At 56.8% G+C, this 21,647-nt stretch overlaps 1 protein-coding gene across 2 annotated transcripts; it reads left to right on the top strand.

Moving 5' to 3' along the window:
- Window positions 1-405: 405 nt before the first annotated feature.
- On the top strand, window positions 406-19,107 carry MYORG (myogenesis regulating glycosidase). Of its 2 annotated transcripts, none has more exons than XM_069963344.1 (2): window positions 406-739; window positions 16,265-19,107. In XM_069963344.1, exon 2 carries the CDS (start codon window positions 16,322-16,324, stop codon window positions 18,344-18,346), a length of 2,025 nt encoding a protein of 674 aa, XP_069819445.1. In that variant the 5' UTR covers window positions 406-739; window positions 16,265-16,321; the 3' UTR covers window positions 18,347-19,107. The 2 variants fall into 2 exon arrangements, with proteins under 2 accessions (XP_069819445.1, XP_069819446.1); XM_069963345.1 differs by lacking the exon at window positions 406-739 and adding an exon at window positions 12,662-12,744.
- The last annotated feature ends 2,540 nt before the right edge of the window (window positions 19,108-21,647 follow it).

Here is a 21,647-nt window from a genome sequence, read left to right as displayed (position 1 = left end):
ACTCATGAAAAATTTAGATACAGGAATGTAGTATTTTCCCACATGATAGAATTAGATACACAGCAGCCAGAATCATACGTTATAGGCTTAGATACACTAATCTGGCAGTATCACACCTGATAGGCTTAGATATACATCCCAGCAGAGAGTATCACATAATATAGTCCTACACAGCTCAGCAGACAGATAGTACAGGATAGGCTTAGATACACAAAACACGTGACAGGATAGGCTTAGATACACAAACAAGTGACAGGGTAGGCTTAGATACACAAAACACGTGACAGGATAGGCTTAGATACACAAACAAGTTACAGGGTAGGCTTAGATACACAAAACACGTGACAGGATAGGCTTAGATACACAAACAAGTGACAGGGTAGGCTTAGATACACATAACACGTGACAGGATAGGCTTAGATACACAAAACAAGTGACAGGATCACATGATAGGCTTAGATAGACAGCTCTGCAGACAGTATGCCCCATGTTATGCTTAGATACATGGCTCAGCAGGTGGTATCACACAGTACAGGGTTTGGGGTCCTCTCATTACTCGGGCGGTTCTGTAGATGTCAGGAACAAGTAAACAAGATACATGGAACTACATCTCCCATAATCCCCCAGCCTGACCCCGCCCACCTCCTCTGGAGTGACAGCTCTCTCATCCAATCACTGAGAGCCTGGGCAGCGGTCACTTCCTGCAAAACAATGGAGACATCTGGGAGCTGACGAGACGGTGAGTGACCGAGGGTGTACAGGTGGAGCACCACTGAGTGCAGCAGAGAGATGTGTACAGGTGGAGCAGCACTGAGTGCAGCAGAGAGAGGAGATGTGTACAGGTGGAGCAGCACTGAATGCAGCAGAGAGATGTGTACAGGTGGAGCAGCACTGAGTGCAGCAGAGAGAGGAAATGTGTACAGGTGGAGCAGCACTGAGTGCAGCAGAGAGAGGAGATGTGTACAGGTGGAGCAGCACTGAGTGCAGCAGAGAGGAGATGTGTACAGGTGGAGCAGCACTGGGTGCAGCAGAGGAGATGTGTACAGGTGGAGCAGCACTGAATGCAGCAGAGAGATGTGTACAGGTGGAGCAGCACTGAGTGCAGCAGAGAGGAGATGTGTACAGGTGGAGCAGCACTGAGTGCAGCAGAGAGAGGAGATGTGTACAGGTGGAGCAGCACTGAGTGCAGCAGAGAGAGGAGATGTGTACAGGTGGAGCAGCACTGAGTGCAGCAGAGAGAGGAGATGTGTACAGGTGGAGCAGCACTGAGTGCAGCAGAGAGGAGATGTGTACAGGTGGAGCAGCACTGAGTGCAGCAGAGAGATGTGTACAGGTGGAGCAGCACTGAGTGCAGCAGAGAGAGGAGATGTGTACAGGTGGAGCAGCACTGAGTGCAGCAGAGAGGAGATGTGTACAGGTGGAGCAGCACTGGGTGCAGCAGAGGAGATGTGTACAGGTGGAGCAGCACTGAATGCAGCAGAGAGATGTGTACAGGTGGAGCAGCACTGAGTGCAGCAGAGAGAGGAGATGTGTACAGGTGGAGCAGCACTGAGTGCAGCAGAGAGGAGATGTGTACAGGTGGAGCAGCACTGAGTGCAGCAGAGAGGAGATGTGTACAGGTGGAGCAGCACTGAGTGCAGCAGAGAGAGGAGATGTGTACAGGTGGAGCAGCACTGAATGCAGCAGAGGAGATGTGTACAGGTGGAGCAACACTGAGTGCAGCAGAGAGGAGATGTGTACAGGTGAAGCAGCACTGAGTGCAGCAGAGATGTGTACAGGTGAAGCAGCACTGAGTGCAGCAGAGATGTGTACAGGTGGAGCAGCACTGAGTGCAGCAGAGAGGAAATGTGTACAGGTGTAGCAGCACTGAGTGCAGCAGAGATGTGTACAGGTGGAGCAGCACTGAGTGCAGCAGAGAGAGGAGATGTGTACAGGTGTAGCAGCACTGAGTGCAGCAGAGAGATTTGTACAGGTGGAGCAGCACTGAATGCAGCAGAGAGATGTGTACAGGTGGAGCAGCACTGAGTACAGCAGAGAGATGTGTACAGGTGGAGCAGCACTGGGTGCAGCAGAGGAGATATGTATAGGTGGAGCAGCACTGGGTGCAGCCGAGGAGATATGTACAGGTGGAGCAGCACTGGGTGCAGCAGAGAGATGTGTACAGGTGGAGTAGCACTGAGTACAGCAGAGATGTGTACAGGTGGAGCAGCACTGAGTGCAGCAGAGGAGATGTGTACAGGTGGAGCAGCACTGGGTGCAGCAGAGGAGATGTGTACAGGTGGAGCAGCACTGGGTGCAGCAGAGGAAATGTGTACAGTTGGAGCAGCACTGGGTGCAGCAGAGGAGATGTGTACAGGTGGAGCAGCACTGAATGCAGCAGAGAGATGTGTACAGGTGGAGCAGCAGTGAGTGCAGCAGAGGAGATGTGTTCAGGTGGAGCAGCACTGAGTGCAGCAGAGAGGAGATGTGTACAGTTGGAGCAGCATTGAGTGCAATAGAGGAGATGTGTACAGGTGGAGCAGCATTGAGTGCAGCAGAGAGGAGATGTGTACAGGTGGAGCAGCACTGAGTGCAGCAGAGAGGAGATGTGTACAGGTGGAGCAGCACTGAGTGCAGCAGAGAGAGGAGATGTGTACAGGTGGAGCAGCATTGAATGCAGCAGAGAGATGTGTACAGGTGGTGGAGCAGCATTGGGTGCAGCAGAGGAGATGTGTACAGGTGGAGCAGCACTGGGTGCAGCAGAGGAGATGTGTACAGGTGGAGCAGCACTGAGTGCAGCAGAGAGAAAATGTGTACAGGTGGAGCAGCACTGACTGCAGCAGAGAGGAGATGTGTACAGGTGGAGCAGCACTGAGTGCAGCAGAGAGGAGATGTGTACAGGTGGAGCAGCACTGAGTGCAGCAGAGAGGAGATGTGTACAGGTATGTGGTGCTGGTGGAGGAATATAGGGTACAGGTGGAGTTGTATGGGGTGGAGGGGTATGGGGTGCAGGGGTATGGGGTGCAGGTGGAGGGGTATGGGGTGCAGGTACAGGTGGAGTGGTATGGGGTGCAGGTACAGGTGGAGGGGTATGGGGTGCAGGTAGAGTGGTATGGGGTGCAGGTACAGGTGGAGTGGTATGGCGTGCGGGTACAGGTGGAGTGGTATGGGGTGCGGGTACAGGTGGAGGGGTATGGGGTGCAGGTACAGGTGGAGTGGTATGGGGTGCAGGTACAGGTGGAGTGGTATGGGGTGGAGGGGTATGGGGTGGAGTGGTATGGGGTGGAGGTACAGGTGGAGTGGTATGGGGTGGAGGTACAGGTGGAGTGGTATGGGGTGCAGGTGGAGTGGTATGGGGTGCAGGTACAGGTGGAGGGGTATGGGGTGCAGGTGGAGTGGTATGGGGTGCAGGTACAGGTGGAGGGGTATGGGGTGCAGGTACAGGTGGAGTGGTATGGGGTGCAGGTGGAGTGGTATGGGGTGCAGGTACAGGTGGAGTGGTATATGGTGCAGGTGGAGTGGTATTGGGTGCAGGTACAGGGGTATGGGGTGCAGGTACAGGTGGAGGGGTATGGGGTGCAGGTACAGGTGGAGTGGTATGGGGTGCAGGTACAGGTGGAGGGGTATGGGGTGCAGGTGGAGTGGTATGGGGTGCAGGTACAGGTGGAGGGGTATGGGGTGCAGGTGGAGTGGTATGGGGTGCAGGTACAGGTGGAGGGGTATGGGGTGCAGGTGGAGTGGTATGGGGTGCAGGTACAGGTGGAGGGGTATGGGGTGCAGGTGGAGTGGTATGGGGTGCAGGTACAGGTGGAGGGGTATAGGGTGCAGGTGGAGTGGTATGGGGTGCAGGTACAGGTGGAGTGGTATGGGGTGCAGGTGGAGGGGTATGGGGTGCAGGTGGAGTGGTATGGGGTGCAGGTGGAGGGGTATGGGGTGCAGGTGGAGGGGTATGGGGTACAGGTACAGGTGGAGGGGTATGGGGTGCAGGTACAGGTGGAGGGGTATGGGGTGCAGGTACAGGTGGAGGGGTATGGGGTGCAGGTGGAGGGGTATGGGGTGCAGGTACAGGTGGAGGGGTATGGGGTGCAGGTACAGGTGGAGGGGTATGGGGTGCAGGTGGAGGGGTATGGGGTGCAGGTACAGGTGGAGGAGTATGGGGTGCAGGTACAGGTGGAGGGGTATGGGGTGCAGGTACAGGTGGAGGGGTATGGGGTGCAGGTACAGGTGGAGTGGTATGGGGTGCAGGTACAGGTGGAGTGGTATGGGGTGCAGGTACAGGTGGAGTGGTATGGGGTGCAGGTACAGGTGGAGGGGTATGGGGTGCAGGTACAGGTGGAGTGGTATGGGGTGCAGGTGGAGGGGTATGGGGTGCAGGTACAGGTGGAGGGGTATGGGGTGCAGGTGGAGTGGTATGGGGTGCAGGTGCAGGGGTATGGGGTGCAGGTACAGGTGGAGTGGTATGGGGTGCAGGTACAGGTGGAGGGGTATGGGGTGCGGGTACAGGTGGAGGGGTATGGGGTGCAGGTACAGGTGGAGTGGTATGGGGTGCAGGTGGAGGGGTATGGGGTGCAGGTGGAGGGGTATGGGGTGCAGGTACAGGTGGAGTGGTATGGGGTGCAGGTACAGGTGGAGTGGTATGGGGTGCAGGTACAGGTGGAGGGGTATGGGGTGCAGGTGGAGTGGTATGGGGTGCAGGTACAGGTGGAGTGGTATGGGGTGCAGGTATAGGTGGAGGGGTATAGGGTGCAGGTGGAGGGGTATGGGGTGCAGGTGGAGGGGTATGGGGTGCAGGTGGAGGGGTATGGGGTGCAGGTGGATGGGTATGGGGTACAGGTACAGGTGGAGGGGTATGGGGTGCAGGTACAGGTGGAGGGGTATGGGGTGCAGGTACAGGTGGAGGGGTATGGGGTACAGGTGGAGGGGTATGGGGTGCAGGTACAGGTGGAGGGGTATGGGGTGCAGGTGGAGGGGTATGGGGTGCAGGTACAGGTGGAGGAGTATGGGGTGCAGGTACAGGTGGAGGGGTATGGGGTGCAGGTACAGGTGGAGGGGTATGGGGTGCAGGTACAGGTGGAGTGGTATGGGGTGCAGGTACAGGTGGAGGGGTATGGGGTGCAGGTACAGGTGGAGGGGTATGGGGTGCAGGTACAGGTGGAGGGGTATGGGGTGCAGGTACAGGTGGAGTGGTATGGGGTGCAGGTGGAGGGGTATGGGGTGCAGGTACAGGTGGAGTGGTATGGGGTGCAGGTACAGGTGGAGGGGTATGGGGTGCAGGTGGAGTGGTATGGGGTGCAGGTGCAGGGGTATGGGGTGCAGGTACAGGTGGAGTGGTATGGGGTGCAGGTACAGGTGGAGGGGTATGGGGTGCGGGTACAGGTGGAGGGGTATGGGGTGCAGGTACAGGTGGAGTGGTATGGGGTGCAGGTGGAGGGGTATGGGGTGCAGGTACAGGTGGAGTGGTATGGGGTGCAGGTACAGGTGGAGTGGTATGGGGTGCAGGTACAGGTGGAGTGGTATGGGGTGCAGGTACAGGTGGAGTGGTATGGGGTGCAGGTACAGGTGGAGGGGTATGGGGTGCAGGTGGAGTGGTATGGGGTGCAGGTGGAGTGGTATGGGGTGCAGGTACAGGTGGAGGGGTATAGGGTGCAGGTGGAGTGGTATGGGGTGCAGGTACAGGTGGAGTGGTATGGGGTGCAGGTACAGGTGGAGTGGTATGGGGTGCAGGTGGAGGGGTATGGGGTACAGGTGGAGGGGTATGGGGTACAGGTGGAGGGGTATGGGGTGTAGGTACAGGTGGAGGGGTATGGGGTGCAGGTACAGGTGGAGTGGTATGGAGTGTAGGTGGAGGGGTATGGGGTGCAGGTACAGGTGGAGGGGTATGGGGTGCAGGTACAGGTGGAGGGGTATGGGGTGCGGGTACAGGTGGAGTGGTATGGGGTGCAGGTACAGGTGGAGTGGTATGGGGTGCAGGTGGAGGGGTATAGGGTGCAGGTGGAGGGTTATGGGGTGCAGGTGGAGGGGTATGGGGTGCAGGTACAGGTGGAGTGGTATGGGGTGCAGGTACAGGTGGAGGGGTATGGGGTGCAGGTACAGGTGGAGGGGTATGGGGTGCAGGTGGAGTGGTATGGGGTGCAGGTACAGGTGGAGTGGTATGGGGTGCAGGTACAGGTGGAGTGGTATGGGGTGCAGGTGGAGGGGTATGGGGTGCAGGTGCAGGTGGAGTGGTATGGGGTGCAGGTGGAGGGGTATGGGGTGCAGGTGGAGGGGTATGGGGTGCAGGTACAGGTGGAGGGGTATGGGGTGCAGGTACAGGTGGAGTGGTATGGGGTGCAGGTGGAGGGGTATGGGGTGCAGGTACAGGTGGAGGGGTATGGGGTGCAGGTGGAGGGGTATGGGGTGCAGGTACAGTTGGAGGGGTATGGGGTGCAGGTACAGGTGGAGGGGTATGGGGTGCAGGTGGAGTGGTATGGGGTGCAGGTACAGGTGGAGGGGTATGGGGTGCAGGTACAGGTGGAGGGGTATGGGGTGCAGGTGGAGGGGTATGGGGTACAGGTGGAGTGGTATGGGGTGCAGGTACAGGTGGAGGGGTATGGGGTGCAGGTACAGGTGGAGGGGTATGGGGTGCAGGTGCAGGTGGAGGGGTATGGGGTGCAGGTGGAGTGGTATGGGGTGCAGGTACAGGTGGAGGGGTATGGGGTGCAGGTGGAGTGGTATGGGGTGCAGGTGCAGGGGTATGGGGTGCAGGTACAGGTGGAGTGGTATGGGGTGCAGGTACAGGTGGAGTGGTATGGGGTGCAGGTGGAGTGGTATGGGGTGCAGGTACAGGTGGAGTGGTATGGGGTGCAGGTGGAGGGGTATGGGGTGCAGGTACAGGTGGAGTGGTATGGGGTGCAGGTACAGGTGGAGGGGTATGGGGTGCAGGTACAGGTGGAGGGGTATGGGGTGCAGGTACAGGTGGAGGGGTATGGGGTGCAGGTACAGGTGGAGGGGTATGGGTGCAGGTACAGGTGGAGGGGTATGGGGTGCAGGTACAGGTGGAGGGGTATGGGGTGCAGGTACAGGTGGAGAGGTATGGGGTGCAGGTACAGGTGGAGGGGTATGGGGTGCAGGTACAGGTGGAGGGGTATGGGGTGTAGGTGGCGTGGTATGGGGTGCAGGTGGAGGGGTATGGGGTGCAGGTGGAGGGGTATGGGGTGCAGGTGGAGGGGTATGGGGTGCAGGTGGAGGGGTATGGGGTGCAGGTGGAGGGGTATGGGGTGCAGGTGGAGGGGTATGGGGTGCAGGTACAGGTGGAGGGGTATGGGGTACAGGTGGAGGGGTATGGGGTGCAGGTACAGGTGGAGTGGTATGGGGTGCAGGTACAGGTGGAGGGGTATGGGGTGCAGGTACAGGTGGAGTGGTATGGGGTGCAGGTGGAGGGGTATGGGGTGCAGGTACAGGTGGAGTGGTATGGGGTGCAGGTACAGGTGGAGGGGTATGGGGTGCAGGTGGAGTGGTATGGGGTGCAGGTACAGGTGGAGGGGTATGGGGTGCAGGTGGAGTGGTATGGGGTGCAGGTACAGGTGGAGGGGTATGGGGTGTAGGTGGAGTGGTATGGGGTGCAGGTGGAGGGGTATGGGGTGCAGGTGGAGGGGTATGGGGTGCAGGTGGAGGGGTATGGGGTGCAGGTACAGGTGGAGTGGTATGGGGTGCAGGTGGAGGGGTATGGGGTACAGGTGGAGTGGTATGGGGTGCAGGTACAGGTGGAGGGGTATGGGGTGCAGGTACAGGTGGAGTGGTATGGGGTGCAGGTACAGGTGGAGGGGTATGGGGTGGAGGGGTATGGGGTCCAGGTACAGGTGGAGGGGTATGGGGTGCAGGTACAGGTGGAGGGGTATGGGGTGCAGGTACAGGTGGAGTGGTATGGGGTGTAGGTGGAGGGGTATGGGGTGCAGGTACAGGTGGAGGGGTATGGGGTGCAGGTACAGGTGGAGGGGTATGGGGTGCAGGTACAGGTGGAGGGGTATGGGGTGCAGGTACAGGTGGAGGGGTATGGGGTGCAGGTACAGGTGGAGGGGTATGGGGTGCAGGTACAGGTGGAGGGTATGGGGTGCAGGTGGAGGGGTAAGGGTGCAGGTACAGGTGGAGGGGTATGGGGTGCAGGTACAGGTGGAGGGGTATGGGGTGCAGGTGGAGGGGTATGGGGTGCAGGTACAGGTGGAGGGGTATGGGGTGCAGGTACAGGTGGAGGGGTATGGGGTGTAGGTGGAGTGGTATGGGGTGCAGGTGGAGTGGTATGGGGTGCAGGTGGAGGGGTATGGGGTGCAGGTGGAGGGGTATGGGGTGCAGGTGGAGGGGTATGGGGTGCAGGTGGAGGGGTATGGGGTGCAGGTGGAGGGGTATGGGGTGCAGGTACAGGTGGAGGGGTATGGGGTGCAGGTACAGGTGGAGGGGTATGGGGTGCAGGTGGAGGGGTATGGGGTGCAGGTGGAGGGGTATGGGGTGCAGGTGGAGGGGTATGGGGTGCAGGTGGAGGGGTATGGGGCGCAGGTGGAGGGGTATGGGGTGCAGGTGGAATGGTATGGGGTGCAGGTGGAGGGGTATGGGGTGCAGGTGGAGTGGTATGGGGTGCAGGTGGAGGGGTATGGGGTGCAGGTACAGGTGGAGTGGTATGGGGTGCAGGTGGAGGGGTATGGGGTGCAGGTGGAGGGGTATGGGGTGCAGGTGGAGGGGTATGGGGTGCAGGTACAGGTGGAGGGGTATGGGGTGCAGGTGGAGTGGTATGGGGTGCAGGTGGAGTGGTATGGGGTGCAGGTGGAGTGGTATGGGGTGCAGGTGGAGGGGTATGGGGTGCAGGTGGAGGGGTATGGGGTGCAGGTACAGGTGGAGGGGTATGGGGTGCAGGGGATTGTGTATGGGGTGCAGGTACAGGTGGAGGGGTATCGGGGTTGTAGGTGGAGTGGTCTGGGGTTGCAAGGTGGAGTGGTATGGTGTACAGGTGGGAGGGGTATGGGGTACAGGTGGAAGGGGTATGGGGTGTAGTGAGTGGTAGGGTAACAGGTGGAGTGGTAATGTGGGTACAGGTGGGAGGGGTATGGGGTAGTGAGGGATGGGGGCAGGTGGAGGGGTATGGGGTGCAGGTGTGAGTGGTATGGGGTGCAGGTACAGGTGGGGGTAAGGGTGCAGGTACAGGTGGAGGTGGTTGGGGTGTAGGTGGAGTGGTAGGGTGCAGGATGGTATGGGGTGTAGGTGGAGGTACAGTGGAGTGGTATGGGGTGCAGGTGGAGGGGTATGGGGTGCAGGGGAGGTGGAGGGGTATGGTGGCAGGTGGAGGGTATGGGGTGCAGGTGAGAGGTGTGCAGGTGGTGGGTATGGGTGCAGTACAGGTGGAGGGTATGGGGTGTAGTGGAGTGGTATGGGGTGCAGGTGGAGTGGTATGGGGTGCAGGTGGAGTGGTATGGGGTGCAGGTGGAGGGGTATGGGGTGCAGGTACAGGTGGAGGGGTATGGGGTGCAGGTGGAGTGGTATGGGGTGCAGGTACAGGTGGAGGGGTATGGGGTGCAGGTACAGGTGGAGGGGTATGGGGTGTAGGTGGAGTGGTATGGGGTGCAGGTGGAGTGGTATGGGGTGCAGGTGGAGTGGTATGGGGTGCAGGTGGAGGGGTATGGGGTGCAGGTACAGGTGGAGGGGTATGGGGTGCAGGTGGAGTGGTATGGGGTGCAGGTACAGGTGGAGGGGTATGGGGTGCAGGTACAGGTGGAGGGGTATGGGGTGTAGGTGGAGTGGTATGGGGTGCAGGTGGAGTGGTATGGGGTGCAGGTGGAGTGGTATGGGGTGCAGGTGGAGGGGTATGGGGTGCAGGTACAGGTGGAGGGGTATGGGGTGCAGGTGGAGTGGTATGGGGTGCAGGTACAGGTGGAGGGGTATGGGGTGCAGGTACAGGTGGAGGGGTATGGGGTGTAGGTGGAGTGGTATGGGGTGCAGGTGGAGTGGTATGGGGTGCAGGTGGAGTGGTATGGGGTGCAGGTGGAGGGGTATGGGGTGCAGGTGGAGGGGTATGGGGTGCAGGTGGAGTGGTATGGGGTGCAGGTGGAGTGGTATGGGGTGCAGGTACAGGTGGAGGGGTATGGGGTGCAGGTACAGGTGGAGGGGTATGGGGTGTAGGTGGAGTGGTATGGGGTACAGGTGGAGGGGTATGGGGTACAGGTGGAGGGGTATGGGGTGTAGGTGGAGTGGTATGGGGTACAGGTGGAGGGGTATGGGGTACAGGTGGAGTGGTATGGGGTGCAGGTGGAGTGGTATGGGGTGCAGGTGGAGTGGTATGGGGTGCAGGTACAGGTGGAGGGGTATGGGGTGCAGGTACAGGTGGAGGGGTATGGGGTGTAGGTGGAGTGGTATGGGGTGCAGGTGGAGTGGTATGGGGTGCAGGTGGAGTGGTATGGGGTACAGGTGGAGGGGTATGGGGTGCAGGTGGAGTGGTATGGGGTGCAGGTGGAGTGGTATGGGGTGCAGGTGGAGGGGTATGGGGTGCAGGTACAGGTGGAGGGGTATGGGGTGCAGGTGGAGTGGTATGGGGTGCAGGTGGAGGGGTATGGGGTGCAGGTGGAGGGGTATGGGTGCAGGTGGAGGGGTATGGGGTGCAGGTGGAGGGGTATGGGGTGCAGGTACAGGTGCAGTGGTATGGGGTGCAGGTGGAGGGGTATGGGGTGCAGGTACAGGTGGAGGGGTATGGGGTGCAGGTGGAGGGGTATGGGGTGCAGGTACAGGTGGAGGGGTATGGGGTGCAGGTACAGGTGGAGGGGTATGGGGTGCAGGTGGAGGGGTATGGGGTGCAGGTACAGGTGGAGGGGTATGGGGTGCAGGTACAGGTGGAGGGGTATGGGGTGCAGGTACAGGTGGAGGGGTATGGGGTGCAGGTACAGGTGGAGGGGTATGGGGTGCAGGTACAGGTGGAGGGGTATGGGGTGCAGGTACAGGTGGAGGGGTATGGGGTGCAGGTACAGGTGGAGGGGTATGGGGTGCAGGTACAGGTGGAGGGGTATGGGGTGCAGGTACAGGTGGAGGGGTATGGGGTGCAGGTGGAGGGGTATGGGGTGCAGGTACAGGTGGAGGGGTATGGGGTGCAGGTACAGGTGGAGGGGTATGGGGTGCAGGTGGAGTGGTATGGGGTGCAGGTACAGGTGGAGTGGTATGGGGTGCAGGTGGAGGGGTATGGGGTGCAGGTGGAGGGGTATGGGGTGCAGGTGGAGGGGTATGGGGTGCAGGTACAGGTGGAGGGGTATGGGGTGCAGGTACAGGTGGAGGGGTATGGGGTGCAGGTACAGGTGGAGGGGTATGGGGTGCAGGTACAGGTGGAGGGGTATGGGGTGCAGGTACAGGTGGAGGGGTATGGGGTGCAGGTACAGGTGGAGGGGTATGGGGTGCAGGTACAGGTGGAGGGGTATGGGGTGCAGGTACAGGTGGAGGGGTATGGGGTGCAGGTGGAGTGGTATGAGGTGCAGGTGGAGGGGTATGGGGTGCAGGTACAGGTGGAGGGGTATGGGGTGCAGGTACAGGTGGAGGGGTATGGGGTGCAGGTACAGGTGGAGGGGTATGGGGTGCAGGTGGAGGGGTATGGGGTGCAGGTACAGGTGGAGTGGTATGGGGTGCAGGTACAGGTGGAGTGGTATGGGGTGCAGGTACAGGTGGAGGGGTATGGGGTGCAGGTACAGGTGGAGGGGTATGGGGTGCAGGTACAGGTGGAGTGGTATGGGGTGCAGGTACAGGTGGAGGGGTATGGGGTGCAGGTACAGGTGGAGGGGTATGCGGTGCAGGTACAGGTGGAGGGGTATGGGGTGCAGGTGGAGTGGTATGAGGTGCAGGTGGAGTGGTATGGGGTGCAGGTGCAGGTGGAGTGGTATGGGGTGCAGGTGCAGGTGGAGTGGTATGAGGTGCAGGTGGAGTGGTATGGGGTGCAGGTGCAGGTGGAGTGGTATGGGGTGCAGGTGGAGGGGTATGGGGTGCAGGTGGAGGGGTATGGGGTGCAGGTGGAGGTGGAGTGGTATGGGGTGCAGGTACAGGTACAGGTGGAGGGGTGCAGGTACAGGTGGAGTGGTATGGGGTGCAGGTACAGGTGGAGGGGTATGGGGTGCAGGTGCAGGTACAGGTGGAGGGGTGCAGGTACAGGTGGAGTGGTATGGGGTGCAGGTGGAGGGGTATGGGGTGCAGATGCAGGTGGAGTGGTATGGGGTGCAGATGCAGGTGGAGGGGTATGGGGTGCAGGTACAGGTGGAGGGGTATGGGGTGCAGATGCAGGTGGAGTGGTATGGGGTGCAGATGCAGGTGGAGGGGTATGGGGTGCAGGTACAGGTGGAGGGGTATGGGGTGCAGGTGGAGGGGTATGGGGTGCAGGTGCAGGTGGAGTGGTATGGGGTGCAGGTGGAGGGGTATGGGGTGCAGGTGCAGGTGGAGTGGTATGGGGTGCAGGTGGAGGGGTATGGGGTGCAGGTGCAGGTGGAGTGGTATGGGGTGCAGGTACAGGTGGAGGGGTATGGGGTGCAGGTGCAGTGGTATGGGGTGCAGGTGCAGTGGTATGGGGTGCAGGTGGAGGGGTATGGGGTGCAGCACGGTGCTCTGTCGGTCGCTGCTCCCGGTTGTGCAGGTTCTGCAGACTTTGCTCCGTCCTGTGATCTTTGCTCGGGGGGCGGGGCCTGTGCTCTGGTGTCACGTGACCCTGCTCCTCTCTCCGGTCACATGAGGCTGTTTGTGTCCCGGGATATATCGGGCTCCGGGCGGCGTCCTCTCCGTGTGAGTACCGTCTGTGTCCGGGGCTTCTATCCCGGCTCCTCCTGGGTCCTGGCTCCGCTGGGTTCTCTGATACTTATTATCTTCTGTCACTTTAAGAGAGTTGTTACATTGTATCGTGTCAGCTGTAACATTAACCCCTCCCTGCCCTGCGGCCTGTACTCCTGCTCTCTGCCCCTCACCCTGTGTATCCAGAGTCAGGAGATCAGGCCACAGGGCATGCTGGGAGTTGTAGTTGTGTAACATAGAGGAGCTGTACAGTAGATGGAAGCAGGGCATGCTGGGAGTTGTAGTTGTGTAACATAGAGGAGCTGTACAGTAGATGGAAGCAGGGCATGCTGGGAGTTGTACTTGTGTAACACATAGAGGGGCTGTACAGTAGATGGAAGCAGGGCATGCTGGGAGTTGTAGTTTGGGGCGCCAACAGTCCCCTGTAAGCTCCGCCCACCTCCTGAGTCTGTGTTACACTGCAGCAGACCCTCAGCTGTGAGACCCCCTCCTCCCCTGATACAGAGCTGCAGAATGTCTCCATGTACACAGTGATGGGTGGGGGGGTCCTGCTCTGTCAGGGGGTCCGGCGCTCATGGTTCTAAGTTGCGCGGTTAATAAGGGGACGGTGTGATGTTGGCGTCTGCCCCCCCCCCCATATAAATAGCCTCAGTCCCTGGCACATTGTCACAACCTTCACAGCTCTAGAGCGCTGAGAGTCACCTGACTCCTGGCCAAAGGTCTCCGTCTCCTCCTCCTCCCCTCCCCCCCCCCCCACAGGCGGCCCCTCCATTACACCTCCTGTCTCTGCCCCCCCCCCCATCTCCAGACACAGGCGGCCCCTCCATTACACCTCCTGTCTCTGCCCCCCCCCCCCCCCCCATCTCCAGACACAGGCGGCCCCTCCATTACACCTCCTGTCTCTGCCCCCCCCCCCCCCCATCTCCAGACACAGGCGGCCCCTCCATTACACCTCCTGTCTCTGCTCGCACCATCTCCAGACACAGGCGGCCCCTCCATTACACCTCCTGTCTCTGCCCCCCCCCCCCCCATCTCCAGACACAGGCGGCCCCTCCATTACACCTCCTGTCTCTGCCCCCCCCCCCATCTCCAGACACAGGCGGCCCCTCCATAACACCTCCTGTCTCTGCCCCCCCCCCATCTCCAGACACAGGCGGCCCCTCTATTACACCTCCTGTCTCTGCCCGCACCATCTCCAGACACAGGCGGCCCCTCCATTACACCTCCTGTCTCTGCTCCCCCATCTCCAGACACAGGCGGCCCCTCCATTACACCTCCTGTCTCTGCCCGCACCATCTCCAGACACAGGCGGCCCCCTCCATTATACCTCCTGTCTCTGCCCGCACCATCTCCAGACACAGGCGGCCCCTCCATTACACCGCCTGTCTCTGCCCCCCCCCCATCTCCAGACACAGGCGGCCCCTCCATTACACCTCCTGTCTCTGCCCCCCCCCCCATCTCCAGACACAGGCGGCCCCTCCATTACACCTCCTGTCTCTGCCCGCACCATCTCCAGACACAGGCGGCCCCTCCATTACACCTCCTGTCTCTGCCTCCCCAGACACAGGCTGCCCCTCCATTACACCTCCTGTCTCTGCCCCCCCCCCCATCTCCAGACACAGGCGGCCCCTCCATTACACCTCCTGTCTCTGCTCCCCCATCTCCAGACACAGGCGGCCCCTCCATTACACCTCCTGTCTCTGCCCGCACCATCTCCAGACACAGGCGGCTCCTCCATAACACCTCCTGTCTCTGCCCCCCCCCCCCCCATCTCCAGACACAGGCGGCCCCTCCATTACACCTCCTGTCTCTGCCCCCTCATCTCCATACACAGGCGGCCCCTCCATTACACCTCCTGTCTCTGCTCCCCCATCTCCAGACACAGGCGGCCCCTCCATTACACCTCCTGTCTCTGCCCCCCCATCTCCAGACACAGGCGGCCCCTCCATTACACCTCCTGTCTCTGCCCGCACCATCTCCAGACACAGGCGGCCCCTCCATTACACCTCCTGTCTCTGCCCCCCCCCCCCCCCCATCTCCAGACACAGGCGGCCCCTCCATAACACCTCCTGTCTCTGCCCCCCCCCCCCCCATCTCCAGACACAGGCGGCCCCTCCATTACACCTCCTGTCTCTGCCCGCACCATCTCCAGACACAGGCGGCCCCTCCATTACACCTCCTGTCTCTGCCTCCCCAGACACAGGCTGCCCCTCCATTACACCTCCTGTCTCTGCTCCCCCCCCCCCACAGGCGGCCCCTCCATTACACCTCCTGTCTCTGCCCCCCCCCCCCCCCATCTCCAGACACAGGCGGCCCCTCCATTACACCTCCTGTCTCTGCCCGCACCATCTCCAGACACAGGCTGCCCCTCCATTACACCTCCTGTCTCTGCCCGCACCATCTCCAGACACAGACGGCCCCTCCATTACACCTCCTGTCTCTGCCCGCACCATCTCCAGACACAGGCGGCCCCTCCATTACACCTCCTGTCTCTGCCCGCACCATCTCCAGACACAGGCGGCCCCTCCATTACACCTCCTGTCTCTGCCCGCACCATCTCCAGACACAGACGGCCCCTCCATTACTCCTCCTGTCTCTGCCCCCCCCCAATCTCCAGACACAGGCGGCCCCTCCATTACTCCTCCTGTCTCTGCCCCCCCCCATCTCCAGACACAGGCGGCCCCTCCATTACACCTCCTGTCTCTGCCCGCACCATCTCCAGACACAGGCGGCCCCTCCATTACACCTCCTGTCTCTGCTCGCACCATCTCCAGACACAGGCGGCCCCTCCATTACACCTCCTGTCTCTGCTCCCCCATCCCCAGACACAGGCGGCCCCTCCATTACACCTCCTGTCTCTGCCAGCACCATCTCCAGACACAGGCGGCCCCTCCATTACACCTCCTGTCTCTGCTAGCATCATCTCCAGGTTGTATAAGGAAGGGGGTGTATATGCAAAGGTTTGAATGTATATGGGTTGTGTATATACATGCTGGAGAATATATAAGGGGGTGTATATACTTAAGGGTGATATATATACATATGGATTATATATATACATATGGGTGATATATATACATACGGGTGAATACATATGGGGGTGTATATACATAAGGGTTACTATATAAGGGTGATATATATACATATGGGTGATATATATACATATGGGTGAATATATAAGGGTTGTGTATATACATAAGGGTGATTATATAAGGGTGATATATATACATATGGGTGAATATATAAGGGTTGTGTATATACATATGGGTGAATATATAAGGGTTGTGTATATACATAAGGGTGATTATATAAGGGGGATATATATACATACGGGTGATATATATACATATGGGTGAATATATAAGGGTTGTGTATATACATAAGGGTGATTATATAAGGGGGATATATATACATACGGGTTAATATATATGGAGGTGTATATATGTAAGGGTGCAAAAACTCAAACCTTTTTTTTGATTCTACATCTTCTAATTCAATTGTCTTTGGTTTTCAGGCCTGCAGAATCCTCTGTAACCCGGAGTAGAGGAGATAGCCTTTCCGTCCGTCCATCATGTACACCTTCCTGCCCGAGAACGTGACTCCGGTCAAGCAGAAGGTGCCGAAGGAGCAGAAGCCGTTGATTGGCGCCATCTTGCTGGGCATCGTCTTGGTCATCGGTGCTGTGGTCTCCTGGTGCTACTACTCCATCTCCCTGCGCAAAGCCGACCGCCTGAAGACAGAGCTGCTGTACCTGAAGAAAGATGGCTTCGTCATCCACAACCACCAGGGCAGGGTGGTCTTCAGGATGGCCTTCCAGTCCGGGGTCCTAGATCTAGATTCCTGCGCAAAATATGGGGAGATTCTATCCTGCACCAGATCCGAGAAGGGGCCCTTGAAGTTTTTCGTCCAGACGGTCATCAAGGATAAGGCTACAGTCATGTGTTACCGGGTACGCTGGGAGGAGTTTGTGGCCGATACGTCCGTCTTGCACACCATGTACTGGGATAACGCTTACTGGTACGGAGGGGCTGAAATGCGGACACAGCACTGGCCCATCAGGTTAACCGGATACCAAGAACCCAAACCCTTTGTGACCGGTGACGTCACCTTGTTAAGAGACGGTTTTGGTGGAATCTTAGAAAGCTACTGGCTCTCCTCCAATGCAACGGCAATTAAAATTAACGCCTCGGTCCCCTTCCATCTCGGGTGGAACAGCACCGAAAAGGTGTTTTTCTTTGAGGCGAGATATAAAGATTCCCCGTATAAACCTCCTCCCGGCAAACAGCCCTTCCCTGAGCTGAGCTATAGGGTGTGTGTGGGATCAGACGTCACCTCCATCCACAAGTACATGGTGAGGAGGTACTTCAACAAGCCGACCAGGATCCCATCCGAAAGTGCCTTCAAGTATCCAATCTGGTCCACATGGGTGCAGTTCAAGACCGACATCAACCAGGAGAAACTCCTGAACTACACCGAGAGTATAAAGAAATACCAGTTCAATTATAGTCACATAGAAATAGACGACCAGTACTCCAAATACTACGGAGACTTTGACTTTGACCCCTTGAAGTTTCCTGATGCTCCGGCCATGTTCAAAAAGCTGAAGGAGGACGGCTTCAAGGTGACCCTGTGGATTCATCCTTTCATCAACTATAACTCCTCCAACTTTGGCATTGGCATAGAGCGGGGTCTCTTTGTGAAGGAGCCCAGTGGTCAGCTGCCAGCCATGGTCCAGTGGTGGAATGGGATTGGTGCCATCTTGGATTTTACGAATCCCAGCACTAAAGAGTGGTTCCAGAGCAACCTGAGGCAGCTGAGAACAAAGTATGGTATTTCATCCTTCAAGTTTGACGCCGGTGAAACCAGTTATCTCCCCCATCAATTCAGCACTTACCAACCCTTGGCCGATCCCAACATGTTCAGCAGGAGGTACTCCGAAATGGCCGACCAGTTTTATGACCTTGCCGAGCTCCGAGTCGGTTATCAGTCTCAAAACATTTCGTGTTTCTTCAGAATCATTGACCGTAATTCGGAATGGGGCTATGAGTTGGGGCTGAGGTCCCTGATCCCCACAGTCCTGACCATCAGTATGCTGGGCTATCCCTTCATCTTGCCGGATATGATCGGGGGGAACGCTTACACCAACTTCTCCAAGGATACGAAGGAGCTTTACATCCGCTGGCTGGAGCTCTCGGCCTTCATGCCCACCATGCAGTTCTCCATCCCGCCCTGGTTCTTCGATAAAGAAGTCATTGAGATTGCTCAGAAATTCACCCGCATCCACGAGTCTTTGGTTGCTCCTCTGTTGCTGGAACTTGCCGGAGAAGTCACCGACACTGGAGATCCCATCATTCGGCCAATTTGGTGGATTTCTCCCAACGATGAAGCCGCCCACAAAATAGATTCTCAGTTTTTGATTGGAGACACCTTAATGGTGGCCCCGGTGCTGGAGCCAGGGAAGCAGGAGCGCGACGTCTACCTTCCTGCCGGCAAATGGCGCAGCTACAAAGGGGAACTTTACCAAAGGACTCCGATACTTCTGACGGACTACCCCGTGGACTTAGACGAAGTGGCCTACTTCACCTGGGTGTCCTAACGCACAGGTTCTGTCATGGTAACACCGCTGCATTTTAGCTTCGCACCAGCAAATCATTGTAAAACATTGAGTATTAACCAGACTTATCCTCCGAGGAGACTAACCGGCTGCACTTTAACTTCATTTCACAGTGTCATCCTATACATAACTGTGAGCATTGTGTACTGATACCGACTGATACTCCAGCCACCTCCAGAGCTGCATTCAAAATTCTGCCGGTCTAGGTGATCTTCCACGATGATGAGTGCGGCTCTGGGTGTGACTGGGGGGCGCGTCCATATGATGCTAACTGTGTAATGTTGTAGAGGTGTTCCTCAGAAGCAGAGTCCTCCTCTAAGGACGTCTGCGTGTCTTCCGTCGGGCCGGGGTTCCTCCGCTGTGATGACGTCTGCACATTCGTGTTGGTCTGTAGCCATAGGGACTGGTACTATGAGCACTTTATCTCATGCTTCAGGCAGATCTCATGCTAAGAAGGGAATTAAAGGGAATACACACACACACACACACGCGTGCACACTTTAACCCCATCCTTGCCATTGGGGATCTGGTGCTGTTTGTAAGTTTTATTTCCTCTGTAACCCAGAAATATTCTGTCTGCAAGGCAATAAGGGAAATGTGAGGAGATGGCAGCGTACAGGGTCGGGTGCGTCTTCACACCATGAGCCATAGTAACAAGAGCGTCAATGGATTTGCTGTAATGTAGTTTCTGTATTACATTGAGGCCGTGTAGTGGGGTGCGCTGCATTCATTGGGGGGGGGGGGCGGGGGGTCGTTTCGTGCCGGGGGTCTCAGCAATCCTTCCCCCGCCCATTAGCCTTGATAGGGGGTGATTTTTGGGGATAGGAATACTCCTTTAAGTGTTCATGTAAATGTGTTAATCCATTATCAACTAAACTTCCAAGATAAAAGCTTTATTTTTTTTTATATCCATTTTTTGAGCAATTGCTCCGGATCGAGGGGGAATGTGGGGAGAGGACGGAGCCGGAATAAGGAGTCTTATAAGCCATGCAATGCTGTCCTGTATAAGAAAAGGAAATGGCCCCCTAGTGCTGCCTCTATTAGTCGCCCTACAGGGAAGGGGGCGCTAGAGAGCCTCTAGTATACAGGGCGGCTTATATAATGATTGTCACCATATTGACTATTGGGGGTAGGTAGATCCAGACCTTCTTGGTATCTGTATAGATGTACGTCGTCACTTCAGTGGGGGTCTATATTGGGAAAAGCCCCTCCCTTATACCGCCTAAGTATTACCTAAGAAAACAAAGCTTTAGCCACAATGATATATAACAGAGTAGAATAAATCCTGATAGTAAAGAGTGTCATCTGCTGCACTGTGCTCAGAGAGTGTACAGCTGCTGCCCCTGGTGGTGAGGAGGAGAACTGCATTGCTATATTAGAAAGGTTGTTGTGCTGCAGGGGTTTTTATCATGTGACTTTAATAAACTTCTTAGGCCGCCAAGTCTAATGATGGGAACTGACTGCATCCTTGATCACCGGGTTGTATCCATTGCGGCCTATACTGTTGCATCTGTGTTATGTGTAAAATCCCCCTATGTCACGGCTGTCGGGCCTGTCTGGGCTGTGGCTGCTCTGTAATCTGCAGAGGGACCAAAGGGCTTTGCTGTTGATGGGAGGATCACCATTGGGGTCTCCATTGCGGCCCCCACTGCGATCCCCACTGTGGTCTCAATTGCGGTCTTCACTGCGGCCCCAATTGCGGTCTTCACTGCGGCCCCCACTGCCGTCTCCACTGCGGTCTCAATTGCGGTCCCTGGCTGCTGTACGTCATGCACTTTGTCGTTGTTGCCTCCCCTGCTACTTGTCTAAGTGCCTTGTTGCTCCCATTTGCACGCTCACATCACTCGCACGTACTGCAGCTGTTTCTCTTCGCTGTTGCGTAGCGCACTCCTCCTATATAGAGATGACTTTGTCCTCACTGCAGTCAGATTGCAGCTCTTGGGGTAGTTGCAGATACTCGCCCCATAACAGGGTAGCAAGAACCCCATCTGGTCGTTGAGCCGGTAAAGGTGTCGGGTGATCGTCTGATTTTAGAGATATTAAGAGAATATTTTTGGAATGTTATATTTTTGTATGACGGTCGGGATCACGGTGTGTGTGACGTCTCCTTCCCGGCCACATCGGGACATGGAGGATCCCGCAGGGTCCATGTGTTTCTGGCTTCAGATTTGTGTCAAATCGATCGAAGGAGAGTAATGTATGTATAGTAATGTATGAGGCAGGAACATGTGGTCAGGGCCTAAAGGGCAACTCTAAGGGGACGTGTATGAGAGTAGCCGAGCTCACCGGAGCACCCCGACTTATCGGCACTGCCTGCTGGGGTTTGCAGTTATTAAAGGGATTGTCTTATAGGAGATGACTTTCTATTATGAGAGAAGCCAAACTGATGGGAAATTGTCTCCTAGAGGGGGAATGTAATCCTGAATAGCCAGACCCAGAGTGGAGGTACACCCCCTCCCCCAAATTTAGACTGGAAGCCCCCCAACTCAGAGCGGAAACCCCCTTAGACTTCAGACTCCGAGCAGAAGCCTCCGCATAGAGGTCGGGGTGCTTACTTCTTATGATGCCAAAATGGCCTTAAAGGGACTCTGCACAAGTAATGTCCAGGAGGAAATAAAAGTAGCTGAAGGAAATGCTATAAAATAATAATAATAATAATAATAATAAGCACCCGCAGTTGAGCAGCTTCTTTGTTATAGCTTTGCCACCGCCGCCCAATGACCCCACTGATTCCTTGTCTCAGCTGATAGTTGTGGGACCCCCTGACGTCCCTACTTTACCTATAAGATTACATTTTTTTGTGGGTTTTCTGTAAAGGTAGTCATACAGGGATGAGTGGGGGAAAGGCACTGCCAGACTCCTTACTCCTATTCTGGTGCCTCTGGTACCACCTTATCTCCCTAATAACAAAAGGGTGGGCAGCTGAAATTCCCCTTCCCCTCAATGATTATCTCATATTATATATATATATATATATATATATATATATATATATATATATATATATATATGAGACTTCACCCCTGGATCTCTGGGGAGCTTAGGTGAGGGAAGTCGCTTAGTCTTTTTTCTTTGGCTTGACTCCATAATAAATGTGAATAACCAAAGGAATCTCTCATCTCGTGGAATGTAATAAGCTAATTACACGTTTGTTTTTTTTCTATATGTATTTTTTGATCCTGTCTCTTCTTTTTGGAGAATAAATGGTATCATTGGGGAATGTTTTCCGTCCATGTTCTCTGACGGACGCTGCGTACAATGTGTTTACAGATCTATGAGAACA

The sequence above is a fragment of the Dendropsophus ebraccatus genome, chromosome 3, assembly GCF_027789765.1.
Source record: "Dendropsophus ebraccatus isolate aDenEbr1 chromosome 3, aDenEbr1.pat, whole genome shotgun sequence".
In the NCBI taxonomy this organism is placed as follows: domain Eukaryota; kingdom Metazoa; phylum Chordata; class Amphibia; order Anura; family Hylidae; genus Dendropsophus; species Dendropsophus ebraccatus.
The sequence above is the reverse complement of the archived record's forward strand: the minus strand, read 5'-3'. Positions and strand labels throughout refer to the sequence as shown.

Coding starts and splice junctions, on each gene's coding strand:
- MYORG (XM_069963344.1), top strand. CDS start 16,322: ATGTACACCTTCCTGCCCGAGAACGTGACTCCGGTCAAGCAGAAGGTG.